Raw genomic sequence first — 12,736 nt, 5'->3', positions numbered from 1 at the left:
ACTCCTTATTTTACAAATAAATTTGATACTATAAATAATATATATATAAATGAAATAATATATATTTTATTTATTCACGACTATCTCCAAAAGAAAAAAACTAAAGGACCTGGTGTGGTTCGATATTTTACTAACATTAACACACTATTAACATCATGGTGACTTTCAAAAAAAAAAACATCACGGTGAACATCTGGACTACACGCAATAAAAAGAACAAAGGAAATAACAACGAAGTAGTCAAAGGAGAACAAATAACATGAGTCTAATTCTGTTTCAAAGCATTTTCATTATTCTGTCCTATATCACTTCTCATAGTTCAATACATCATAATATCACAAGATTTACAACACAAATTATATCATTCTCATAGTTCAACACATCAAAATGTCACAAGATTTACAACACAAATGATATCATTCTCATTTGTTACTCACTAACACCGGGGAGTGAAAGGATAGACTCTGTATACATGGGCACCTGGGATTCTAGAAGACCAGGATACGCGCAATGCTCTAGGTATTCTCCTTTATCAGTAAACTTCAGCAGATTTGTTGCATCATCCATAACAATATTCCCACTTTTTGTAGAGCATACAGGGAAAATGTGACTCAAAGAGAGAACAATGGTCTTGGTCCAAGAAGAGTGTACTTTGTATTTTTCCATAACCCATATTTCAATTGTATAAAACCTGCTAACCGATAGACTCAAAAATCTTCCGTGCACCCACAAATTACAATATGAAAGGTCACAAGCAAGATCATCTGGTTGGGGAATCTCTAGAAGTCTCTTCTCCGTTAAATCAAAGGCAATAATAACATTCAGTAATCTATCATGATCATAAGCCAACCAGTGAATGGTCTCGTTGAAGAGCAACCCAGCTTTGACATTGACATTACAGGAGAGGTTCAAGCTAGGCAAATCGGTACCACTACCACCCCCAACATATTTCCACATATTATCTCTCAATGAGAAGAACTGCACATGTAATCGAGGTGAGGATTTTGGTTGATACACTAGAACCACCAAGTAATCATCTTTTGATGAATCATACCCAAAACCATATAGACAAGAAAAAACATTGTAAGTAGGTGAAGGTATTGGTTTGTAGACGCGTGTGGCTGGATTCCACAGGTAGAGGCTTCCAATACTGTCCAACAACAGCAGAAAGCCTCTACATGAACCTACAATAACAATACTTGTAGGCAAAAAGTCAATATTTATTGCCCCAGAAAGAGGATTAGAGCTAAGCGGTCCATCTAAGTCCATGGTTCGAATACCATGAAAGGTATTGAACACAAATCTCGGGGCAGCAAGTTCAAAATGTGTTCTTGCAAAGTGGGGATCGGATATCAGAGACCGCCAAAACTTGCACACAGCCTTGAAGCGTACAAGAGACTTCACCGGCAACCTCAACAGGATTTCAGTTATCAAATCTTGAGGCAGATGTTGTTTATCAGTCTTCATGCTAGAGAAAATTGACAAAATAATGGGATTTTAGAAACAAAAAGTGAAATAGAATATGTTTGGATGCGGATCAAAGAAGACTTTCGAGTAAGTGCTCTGTGCTCTTTAACCCGTATCCAAATGATATCACAACTTAGAAATCTGATCATGATGATTAAGATTAATTGTGATCTGTGTTATGTATCACCATGAATTCAATCAAAAAATTATAATCATTATCACCAGTCACCACCACAGTAGTAGATTACAGACAACATGCAGGCAAGTATATTAAAAAATCAATAATGATTTGAGAGTCAAAATATTGAATGATAAATTTGTTTCAGTTTGTGACAAAGTGTGTGTATTAATGATTATGATTACTACTATTAATGGAGATTGGAGTGTGTGAGTTCGCTTTACCTCGACGGGAGTCACTCGAACAGCCGACACAGGCGTCGCACACGGCTTCCGGCGGTGGTCGCATACGGCGGCGGAAGACCAGTAGGGGAATCGAAACACTGAAACAATAATAAAGATCAAAAGATAAGAATAAATAGTATAATGATGACAAAACTAGCACGTCGAAAACGGTGGTCGACACTTAGAAAAATCAAAAATGGATCATGGTGGACCAAGGGCCTCTTCAGTAATTTCCCTCCCCCATCCCCAACACCCTATGGCAGCCACCAACAACCACCATCACCTCCGCCGCCGTCATCCTTGACCTTCGACGACGTCACTGTTCATCCTTTGATACAGCAACAGCAACATATGCAACCCCACATTAACAGAAAAACAATTTTCACTGATAGAGGAAAGTTTGAGAATAATTGAGTTAGGGAGAGAGGATATGACGCTTTTACCCCCAATCCACCTATTTTAAGACTATTCCAAGATTTTTATATTCAACAATTTTAAGGCATTGGTCCTCCGTGTACCATTTTTGTAAGTGTCCACCATGAGCACCTAAATAATAATATGAATTAACTATACGTTCAAAAAAAATTATAAATTGACTCAAAAATAAAAGTTTAAAATAAATTAGTGTAATGGTTGAATTTTAAAATAAAGTTAAGCCCCAAAATCTAAAATGAAGGGTTAAAAAAAATATTGGTCATTGGTTTTAGTCTCACTGTTAATTTTTCATCAATTTATAGCATAGGATGTCTTTTTTAGTTTTTAAAGAGGTGTTTGCGTGTTTCATTATTAATATTTCATTAACTTTTATATCTTAACTTGTTGACGTATATGAATGACTCATCTATATATTTTATAAAAGAAAATCGTTAACTACAACATTATAACACATCACATTCTAAAAATGACTTTCCTCACACTCATCTCTCTGGCTGACAAGTGTCACAGCCTGAGAGACTTTCGCACATTAAATACACACATTAATACACCTATTTAATTATTTTTAATTATACAAATTCATTTTCCTTTAATTTGTCATCTAATAAATTAGCACATATTAAATGGACTCTCACAAATACAATTCATGCACAGCCCACCAAAAGCCCACAACCATAAATCAATTAAAAGGACCATATTTGCACAAGAAACACAAAAAAACATTCAGAATTGGAAAATTAGTATTAAATGCAACCACAACGTTACTATTATTTTGGCAATCAAATATCGAATGTTAAATGCTTGACTTTTTCACCTGTGATTCCACGTTTTGCTGCTTGACATTTTTTTAATCATATTTGAAAATCCCAGGTTTTTTCAATCAAATTTCCACAATTCCATGCGGGCAATATATGCTTGGCTTTTTTAATTTTGAACGAATAAATGATGGAATCATGGCCAGATTCTTTTATAAAATATATGATGCAATTAATTTTTAAAATAAATGGTATATCCGTTTTTTTTAAATCACATTTGAAAGAATTTTTTACATTTTAATGCAATGACAATTTGTTTAAGAAAATTCTTTTTCGAATTTCATTGATTAATTCTAAACAGTTTAATTATAACCATTGATTACCATCACTTAATTTAATTATGTATCATTGACAATTTTAAACATTTAATTCGTTGACATATTTAAAAAAATCATAATATAACATTTAATACTAATTACTATTTAAAAAACAGAAAAGGTTGTTTCCTTATTTAACATAAATTTAATTGAATTGAATTAAAATTATTTTATTACACATCAATACTAGGCCAAAAATTCAAATAGTCATGTAATTAATTATGAGCCAAAATTACGTTATTAACTTTATTTATAATTAATGATTTCTAATTTTAAAGCAATAATTAAGGTGATTAATGTTTCTAAAATAATTAATCCAAGTAAGTTTAATTTCCCTAATTACAAAGTCATTAATTTTCGAAAAAGTCAAAATAATTAAACATAATTTGCGTGTGTGGAAAATTAAAAAATAAAGCTGATTATATGTTTGTATAAAACGTTTTTTAGAAATACGGTTGTATGTACTATACTGTACGAACTATGTACTTGAACTAATTAATACATGTATATGTATACACACATCCTATAAAAAACTTCCACGGGAAAAAACATTTTACATAAAAAATAATTCATGTAAACACTAATAATTTTTGCTAACTCTTTATTACCCTTCGACCCTTATGTCTCATAGCTCTTACCACTTTTGCAACTTTTGGTAACAATTTTTCATCTAATTTAAGTATGTTTTTCACAATCTTAAAAATGTTTTTGACAAAATATTTATGATTAAATATATGAAGTTTTTTTCAAATTTTGCAAGTTGTGTGATACTCGTTGTTATTTTGCTTGGTTGAATACTCATTTTTGCAATCGTCAATTCATTATTACGTGCCTAAATAATGAGATCAATATTCACCGTGTAACGCACGGGATAAAAACGCTAGTTTGGTTGATAGCAGAGGGTTGTCTGCATGTAGGTTTTTCAAAATGTTATATTCACGTGGTATATTAGAGGGACCAAAATATAAAAAAAAATCATACCAAAAAATTCATCAATTACAGAAAAACCCAACAACCCTTTCAAAGTCGGAACCACCGCCCTCAATCTTGTTGAAGACGAGGAGGGGAAGAAAGGACTGATGGCGTAGACGATGGCGGCAACAACTTCCAATCTTATTGAACACGAGGAGGAGTGAGGAGCAATGACACACGTCAACTATGATGGTGTTGATCGACAACGATGAACCCTCAAGTCCCTCTTCATGTTGCACAACGTCGTTGTCGAGGCATTCAAGCTCAAGACAAGTGTCCTCATTCGGAGAAGCATGTAAAATAATTAAAAAATTACACATCATAAAAACATACATGTCACAATGCTAAGTCATCAGTTAAATCGATGAAAGGACTAAAACCACACACCAACAAGTTAAGAGATGTATTCCAATGAAAATTCAATTTAAGGCACAAAACCAATAATTCACCATAGTTCAACGAAAAAAATAAACAATTAAACCTAAAATTAATTTGAATTTCAACAATTTTGACATATTAGAATTTCACTCTCATGAAGCGTTTGAAACTCACTTTCCATTAAGGGAAGAGAGCATCTTGTAGATAAACATCATAGAGAGAGTAGGGTTCACTCTACACTCACATGCCAAGAAGTATACTCACTCTAACCGTAAAAATTGGTCAAATGGAAAAACACTAAGAATGCGATGAACTAGAGACAAAAAAACAGTAATTTCCCATTATATAATCACGGCTGAAAAAGAACCAAAGCTACATCTGCAAAAAATGGGTTAAATGTTTTCATGTTGCATAAATATATATACATGTCGCACAACAGCTGTAATAATCTACCCTCCAGCTTTAAAAATTTAAGATCTACCCCTTTTAGCTTCTAAAAGCTGTACAAAATATCAAATCCTTTTCTTTTTCTCTTCACTACTCTCAGTAAAACTTAACCAGTATCGGTTCAGCTGCAATTTTGAGGAAGCCAGACAATTGTATATGCAAAAAGTCTAAAAAGCCTCAACACTAATTGCACACTTCTAAAGTTTTCATCTAAACTTTCCTGTAAAAAAGAACATAAGCAGCAGAAGTCTTAATCTCGTCCTCATTAGCAGGGGCAACCCTGGTGTCATCAAACTCGTACCATTTCTCATGGCCATACTGCACGGAAATAAAAACAGTTGGATAAGCATACTTAGAATGAATATATGAATATATGTACAGAATAAACTAAGTATTGAGAAACATTGATGTATCAAGAAATTAATTTCGAGGGAGGAGGGTCTTGGAAGGTTAAGGATTAGTATTTAGTAATCATTTTGAAAATTCAAAACCAAATGGATTTGGTGATCAAGTTGAAAATATATACATACCCGAGGAAGGTAATAATACTAAACAAAAAACACCCACCTCCTTATGTGCTCTAACATCCTCCAAATTGTTTTACATAACCACAGAAACATATCTTACTCATTCAGGTAGTCTGCCAAAACTCTTATTTTCACTCACTTGTCACAACATTCTTTACCACTCTTTGCCCAAAGAGAGAAATAAGTATTTGTAATAGCTAGTGGAATACATTTTTCTTTGGGTAAACAATGCCCTATAAAAAAATGGACAGAAGAATAATTCTAAAGTTTTAACAGAATAAGAGACATTGACAACTATGAGGTACTTACACGGACAAATGCTGTATAATGACCACCTCCCAACCCTCCATAGTGACAACTAATTGCATACAACACATAGCGATTGGAAGACTGATAATTCATGTGAGCAACATAAGCTGAGAAGTCCAGATCATTAACTGGGAAGTCAACAAATGTATCCAGCTTGTTCTTGAAGTATCGGCTGTATGAGAATCTCTTCAAATGAATAACAACGATTTCAGGCAATCTCCAAAGGTCTAACTTTTTAGTTGCTTGCTGAGGTTTCTTGCAGGAAGGACAGTACCTTTTGTACACCAAATTACAATATCAACCATCAAAAAGACTGATATACATCTGAGCTTTTGGTACATAAGAGAGAATGAACTTGATTCATGACGAACAAATAAATTATGATGATAAATAAATTCTATTGAAGATATAAGGTTCTCAGAACATGAAAATATTCAAAGGTAAAATAACAGACTTGACATATGTTATATCTACTAACCACATATCTTCTGGTCCAAGAGGTTCCTCTTTCAAGAAGGCTTCAAGGCACTTGTAAATAGAAATTGATTCCTGTGTTCTCTTGGTGAATAGCTGGGGCTTGAACACATCAGGCAATGAGCCCAGCAGATTTTTATCATACTTTTTAAGCATATCATCCGACCAGAAAACAACTACCACAAGCCCTTTGGGGGACAATGTGTCTGGTAATGGATCGCTCAGTGTCATCTTATCTTCTATTCCTGACTCAGAAGCAAAGTAGAATTCGAAGTCAGTACTTGAATGTATCAAATCATCTTCTGCTCCACTGCTTGAGACTACATCACTTCCTAATGCTGCAGAGCCAGTAGGATCACCCAATTCATCATCAGTATGTACTTTTTCAATAACATCATCATCCTGGTCGTACTCATCTGTCATATCTTCAGTGTTTTGCATCATAAATGGATTGATTAACTTCAGAAACTCCCTATGAACATCATGTCCATAAGAAATACTGGACAACCTTGTCACAACTGGAATACCAACCAGTACATTTTCAAACCTCCCATTCACATAACTGTAATACAAAATACAAAAAAAAATTAGTACATCAAATAAGAGCAACAACGTCACCGAATAGAGAAACAAATGCATTTACCTAGTGCACGCATTTCTAAATTGGCACAAAAAATTGCTTTATATGAACGAAGTTCATAAATAACAACTATGGTAGAAAACCCGAACAATTGTATCTATTTTATACTCAAGAGTTATAAATAATTCATATTAGCATTCTTAGGTTCATATCTTCGGGAGGTGAAAAATGTGAAATTAGATACACTAGGAAGGAGCACATACTCCCGACAGTTGAGATCACGCCATGTCTGCTGGGAGAGTGTTTAATTCAGGTCCAGGGTTATACAAGAATTATATGTGACAAACATACAAAGAAGGATACTGTACAAACAAACTGATATTACTCAAGTCTGTAAAAGGAAAAGAATTAGAATAAAGGGATAGAAAAACTTACTCTTCCACCAAACGTTTCGCATGCATGAAAATAACCAAGGTACTAGCGTCATTATACTTCTTCAATCGGTAAGCAACAAGTTTGTCTTGATCTCTGATTTCGGTTAATTTTTCAGATGGCGGATCAAATATTCGAAAAATCTTATTCTTGTATACCTGTTGATAGCTCCATAACGTCAGACTTCAAATTAATGTTTAAAATATCTCACATGATGTTTTATTTAATCAATAATCAGTGATAATGTGCAATACTATTCTACTAAACGTGTAACTTTTGTAGGATACCTCAGCCAACAAGAGGATTTCATCATCTCTCGGAGAACAAGAAGCACTTACGGCTCCAACAAGATCTTCTATTGTACCATATTCAGGCACCGTTACAGTAATTCTAGAAGGCAGTTGAATCCCATCAGTGCTCATGACAGTTACAGTCATGGTCCGCATCGTTGTAGAAGGTAAAGGCAGGGATAGATACATAAATGGGTCAAATGTGATAGAAACCTTCTTGCAAGTAGGGCAAACCAGTGTTGAGCGGAATTGACCCTACAAGATAATGGAACCAAATAGAAGTTTAATTTCAAAGTGTGAAATATTAAATTAGAGGAAATGTAGAAAAGTTTTGATTCCAAATAACCATTTTTTTCTTTACAAAAAGGCTTTGTCTTTTGTGGACCACAAGAAAAACATGGTTCACAAGTTAAAAGGGCTTCTTTGCAAATTAGTTTTATTACATAAGAAGGGACCACATTGTAAATAACATGAGCTGAATGTTAGTTGTAAAAACATGGTTCATAGGTGGACCAGTTTTTAAAACTGCCTAAGAAAAAACTAAAATAATTTTATAAAACCTCACATCAAATGTGGTTTAACCATATAAAAAGTGAGCTCAGTGGCAGCTAGTAGTCAGTTCTACATGAGAACTACTTTTTCCACTACACCAAACTGTCCTTCTTATAATAGCAGTCTGACACAAACAAATTAAAATCAGAGGTATACACTTTATTATTTACATAAAAAACTTATATCCATCACTGATTACTAAATGAGTGAGAGATTCTCACAAAAGGGAACAAAATTACTAGACTCACTTGGCACAAATCAACTATAATGGAATCGTTGCGAGCAAGGTGATTTCGCCAATACTCTTCTGCAACTTCTTCATCTGGACGGCCATCTGCATCCTTAACTTCATGATATGGCTTCCGTTTTACACGATTAAGGTCTTCATGCAGTCCATCCAACAAAAAGGCAAGAAGTTCCTGCATGCCAAAAGCTTCAATATTTTATAAAGTTATTTCATCTCATGTCACAACAATGGAAAATTCATCAATGCTAAGATATGCACGAGGAAAATACAATTGTTGTTGCTGTATTTATTGAGAGTGAGAGAGAGAGTTAGATGAAGGTATTAACTTGAGAGTCATGCTGGCTATAACCACTAAACTGAGGGGCAAAATTAGCCAGTTTCATCTTAAATATTCGTGGTGCAACAGGCCTTTGTCCAGGAACCCACAGCTTTCTAAGCAGATCTCCAAAAGCTAGAGCAAGTTCTCCCTGAAAAATATTTAGAGAAAGAGATAATATAAAGTAAGCAACACTAAATAGAAACCTGCTTACAATACAAATAACAAAAAAAGAAAAAGAAAATATAAATAGCATACATTCATTCCCAGGGGATTTTCATAATTTATCTCTTTACGGTAATCTCCGAGGAAAAAATCAACAAGCTTAGGGGTATGAGCCAGACACTGAATGGCACTATTCATAAAACAGGTATTTCCAAGATTTTGTAGCCCTGTCAAGCCCAAAGTTCGAACTGCTCTATAGCTACAGCCTTGAGAATAGTTGGATGTTGCTACATAAGGAATCACTTTGCCAGTGCTTCCATTCATCACAACAGAGCTACTGCTAGAAGAACATTCCATCTGAGACCTATCTGAAATCATCTCATCTCTCCCATTACCCATCACTGAATCTGAAAATCCATGAACTTGTAACTCCAGAAGAACCTGCTTAGACATGTAGCAGTCCAACCGCTATAAAAAGACCGAATATCTAAATTTCATGTTTTCAAAACTAACAATAGATCTTGAAAACAGATGTCTAAAATTCAAGACTATCAGGAAAATAAACAACTAGTTCCTTGCTGGACCACAACAAACTCAATTTCTGCAGCAAAATTATATAAAAAGAACACCGAAAAAGAAGAATCAGCAACTACCTCTTTTCCAGGTTGACCGTGAGAATCATTTGGCAACCTAACTTTGTCATTCATAAATAACTGGGTCGTCTGCCCTGAAAAGTCCCAAATATGCACCTGCATCACCAATAACACAGAATAATAAATAACCAAGGGCACATAGACAACCTATGAAGAAGATTAATTGCTAGCTTACTCACTGGGTTATACGCGGGATTGAAAATGCCACAAGCTTTCTTGTAGAATTCAACCATGTTTTCCTGAAATCACGCCACTTACTATAAACAACTGATTGTGCAAAACTACTTTAAATAAAATAGAAAATAGATTCCAGGCTCTTTTCAAGGAAAATCATTAACACTGGCCAAAGACCATCAAGAAAAACCAAATAAGCAAAGCATTAACTCAACCTTTTGGCTTATCGTTGCTACCAGTGAACTGGTTTCCCCTGAAACCGATATCCTAACTTGCAAGGGGAACAAATCCAGCAAACAGTCCTCTTCTGAATTTACTGCATTATTAAAATCATTATACCTACAAAAGTAGTAACATGGATCAATTTCCACTTCTGAATTTTATATGTGCTTGTAAGAACCATTCAGATGTATTTTCCAACTTGAAAATGGAAACAAATACAGAATAAGATCTTCTACCCGTAGACGTCTCATGATATCATTCACCACCATTCTAAAAGTATTATGCCCGTGTAAAAAGCAAAAAAAAATCAATGTTAATTTTTTATAATATGCACATGGAATCATAAAGAAGATGAGTATTATCTCAGTTAGACAGACAAGAAGGAGAAGAAGCTGAGAAGGGTAAAAGAAATTTTGCATGCAGTCGCCGTGGTAAGTAAACCTGATTGCTGACGAATTTCATATAACTTTGGTGCTAAAGAAGGGTATGCACACTGTTCCATGCGTTATTTACTGCACTCTGTTCTCCCTCAAACCAGTTTTATTAACATCATATTTTAATAACCCACATGACCACAGGAGGTATTGGTAATTGGAGGAATATTCATTAGCACCGCCAACCAATTCATACAATGTTAGTTCTCCATCACTCCAAAAGGACTAGTGTGGCTCCTATCACTGACCTTGTGTTGGGCATGCCCTACCTAATGCAGTTTCAAGGATCTCTCTAGTGAAACATAATAGGGAAGACACAGCCTGGAGACACATTTTTGGGTCCTATAGATCTGCATCCTAGGGCTGCAACTGCGATAGGAACATGCCAGCACACCTATTGGAAGACAACCTGGTGCCGTTCGACCAGACAAGGTCAAGGTCGATACTTGCTGACACGATATAGAAATCATCTTGCTGCATAATTCTGACACATGTCATTCAAAAATAATGCATTTTGCGAAGGCACCAGGAAATCACAGAAATGCAGCTCAAGTACATGCCTAAAAGTGGGCACCAGGTCAATTATTGCTCCTTGTAAAAGCGAGACAGACCACATGTAACACATACACAAGATAACCATAATTATAACTCAACGCCTCCTGAACTGCTAAGCCCTAAAAGGACCTCAAAATTGGAAATTCTGCTTAAATTTCAATAAAACAGTACCTACAAGTTACAACTACATCCTCTTGAAAAATGGAAAAAAGAGATGCGAGGGAAAAAGCAATTCGTCACTCACCGTTTGAGAGCACGCAACCACATTCCTTCCGGGACCAATGCATACTGACGGCCGGAAAACTCTACCTCCAGATTCTTAATCTTCTCGTGGCTCTCTTCGCCGCTCTCTTCGAGAGTCAGTTCGAGCAAAATCTCAGAGTCAGAATCAGCACTAGACGACACCGTGTACAGAACACCTCCTCCACCATCATCAGCTTCACCTTCAACTTCCTCCCACCACCTTCACTCCAACAAAAAACAAAAACCCGAAATCAATTTCGCAACAAAAAAAACACCAAAATCCATTCCAATGCAAGTAACAAATCGTGGATTCCAATTGTTTGTTGAACAAGAATGAATGACAAAACCTAGCTTGAAATTTGAAAATCGCACCATGCAATGATAATCTGAATGAAAAACAACATTGATTTTACATGAATGGGAATGAAATCGTGAGTAGTAGTTTAGTTACTTGTAGGGGAGTAGGTAGACCCTCTCGTCGGCGACGGAATCACGGTCATCGTCACGGAAGAAGCGACGGTGGGAGTAGGAGGAATCGAAGTCGTCGGAGAAGTAGTCGGAGTTACTGGAGAAGAGGCTGTCCATGGAGAAGAAAGGTAGGGTTTGGGAGAGTAGGAAGCGAGCGAGGGACTTGCAGAGACGGAAGAGAGTAGAGAGAGAAACTAGAGCGAGAAAACGGGTCGGTTTCAGGAGCAAGGAAGATAAACGGAGCTTTTCGGATAATCGGGTCATATCATATAGTACCTCATAGATTCATAGTCCCTTTAACTTCCCCAATCTATCACGTTTTAAAAAGCACAAAATTTGCCCTTGTGTTCAAACTTCAAACAAATATCGACCCTCAAAATTAAATTTATTAAAGTTAACATGATTTTAGTTATCTTTAAGATTTTAGATATTTACTTTTGAGCTGAGATAAAGTTTATCTTATCAAATTACTCCACTTTGATGAGAATATCAATTTGATAAAATTTAACATTTGATCAAAAGTTTTAGTAGATTAAGTGTTTAAATTTAAAGGAACATATGTGTTTTTAAGTATAAGTAAATATGGACTATAAGATTACATGCCTACGATTTTTTAATTTAACTCAAATTTTATATACATTATCATCATCATAATAATGTTATATAGTTCAAGTAATAAGTCCATGCTGCTCACTAGATTATGCTAGTGTTTATGGATTCGATCGCGAAGCTGCTGTCAAGAGGTGGCAGACGTCACCAACTGACATAGTGAAATTGAATGTTAATGCTGCTCAAGGTCCGTCGTTTTGGACGTCTGGCGTGATTTTTCGGAACTCAGAGGGTGTTGTTCTTTTTAGCCTCG

General features: G+C 35.2%; 2 protein-coding genes across 2 annotated transcripts; both read right to left on the bottom strand.

The window, feature by feature from the left end:
* Nucleotides 1-260: 260 nt before the first annotated feature.
* Nucleotides 261-2,171, bottom strand: LOC130730829 (F-box/kelch-repeat protein At3g23880-like). Its single transcript, XM_057582950.1, has 3 exons — nt 2,153-2,171; nt 1,870-1,967; nt 261-1,468 (listed from the first exon to the last, which is right to left on the bottom strand). Exon 3 carries the CDS (start codon nt 1,465-1,467, stop codon nt 430-432), a length of 1,038 nt encoding a protein of 345 aa, XP_057438933.1. The 5' UTR covers nt 1,468; nt 1,870-1,967; nt 2,153-2,171; the 3' UTR covers nt 261-429.
* A 2,929-nt stretch (nt 2,172-5,100) lies between these two features.
* Nucleotides 5,101-12,164, bottom strand: LOC130730828 (ubiquitin carboxyl-terminal hydrolase 8-like). Its single transcript, XM_057582949.1, has 13 exons — nt 11,858-12,164; nt 11,408-11,626; nt 10,168-10,291; nt 9,958-10,017; nt 9,779-9,874; nt 9,219-9,566; nt 8,971-9,111; nt 8,646-8,816; nt 7,843-8,100; nt 7,559-7,713; nt 6,548-7,105; nt 6,070-6,343; nt 5,101-5,551 (listed from the first exon to the last, which is right to left on the bottom strand). The coding sequence occupies exons 1-13, from the start codon at nt 12,136-12,138 to the stop codon at nt 5,444-5,446; spliced, it is 2,793 nt and encodes a 930-aa protein (XP_057438932.1). The 5' UTR covers nt 12,139-12,164; the 3' UTR covers nt 5,101-5,443.
* Nucleotides 12,165-12,736: the final 572 nt, after the last annotated feature.

The sequence above is a fragment of the Lotus japonicus genome, chromosome 1 (assembly GCF_012489685.1).
Source record: "Lotus japonicus ecotype B-129 chromosome 1, LjGifu_v1.2".
NCBI lineage: Eukaryota > Viridiplantae > Streptophyta > Magnoliopsida > Fabales > Fabaceae > Lotus > Lotus japonicus.
The sequence above is the reverse complement of the archived record's forward strand: the minus strand, read 5'-3'. Positions and strand labels throughout refer to the sequence as shown.

Coding starts and splice junctions, on each gene's coding strand:
- LOC130730828 (XM_057582949.1), bottom strand. CDS start 12,138: ATGACCCGATTATCCGAAAAGCTCCGTTTATCTTCCTTGCTCCTGAAA. Junction 9,567..9,778: donor ACGGTCAACCTGGAAAAGAG/GTAGTTGCTGAT, acceptor ATGTCTAAGCAG/GTTCTTCTGGAGTTACAAGT. Junction 8,101..8,645: donor TTATAGTTGATTTGTGCCAA/GTGAGTCTAGTA, acceptor ATTATCTTGTAG/GGTCAATTCCGCTCAACACT.
- LOC130730829 (XM_057582950.1), bottom strand. CDS start 1,467: ATGAAGACTGATAAACAACATCTGCCTCAAGATTTGATAACTGAAATC.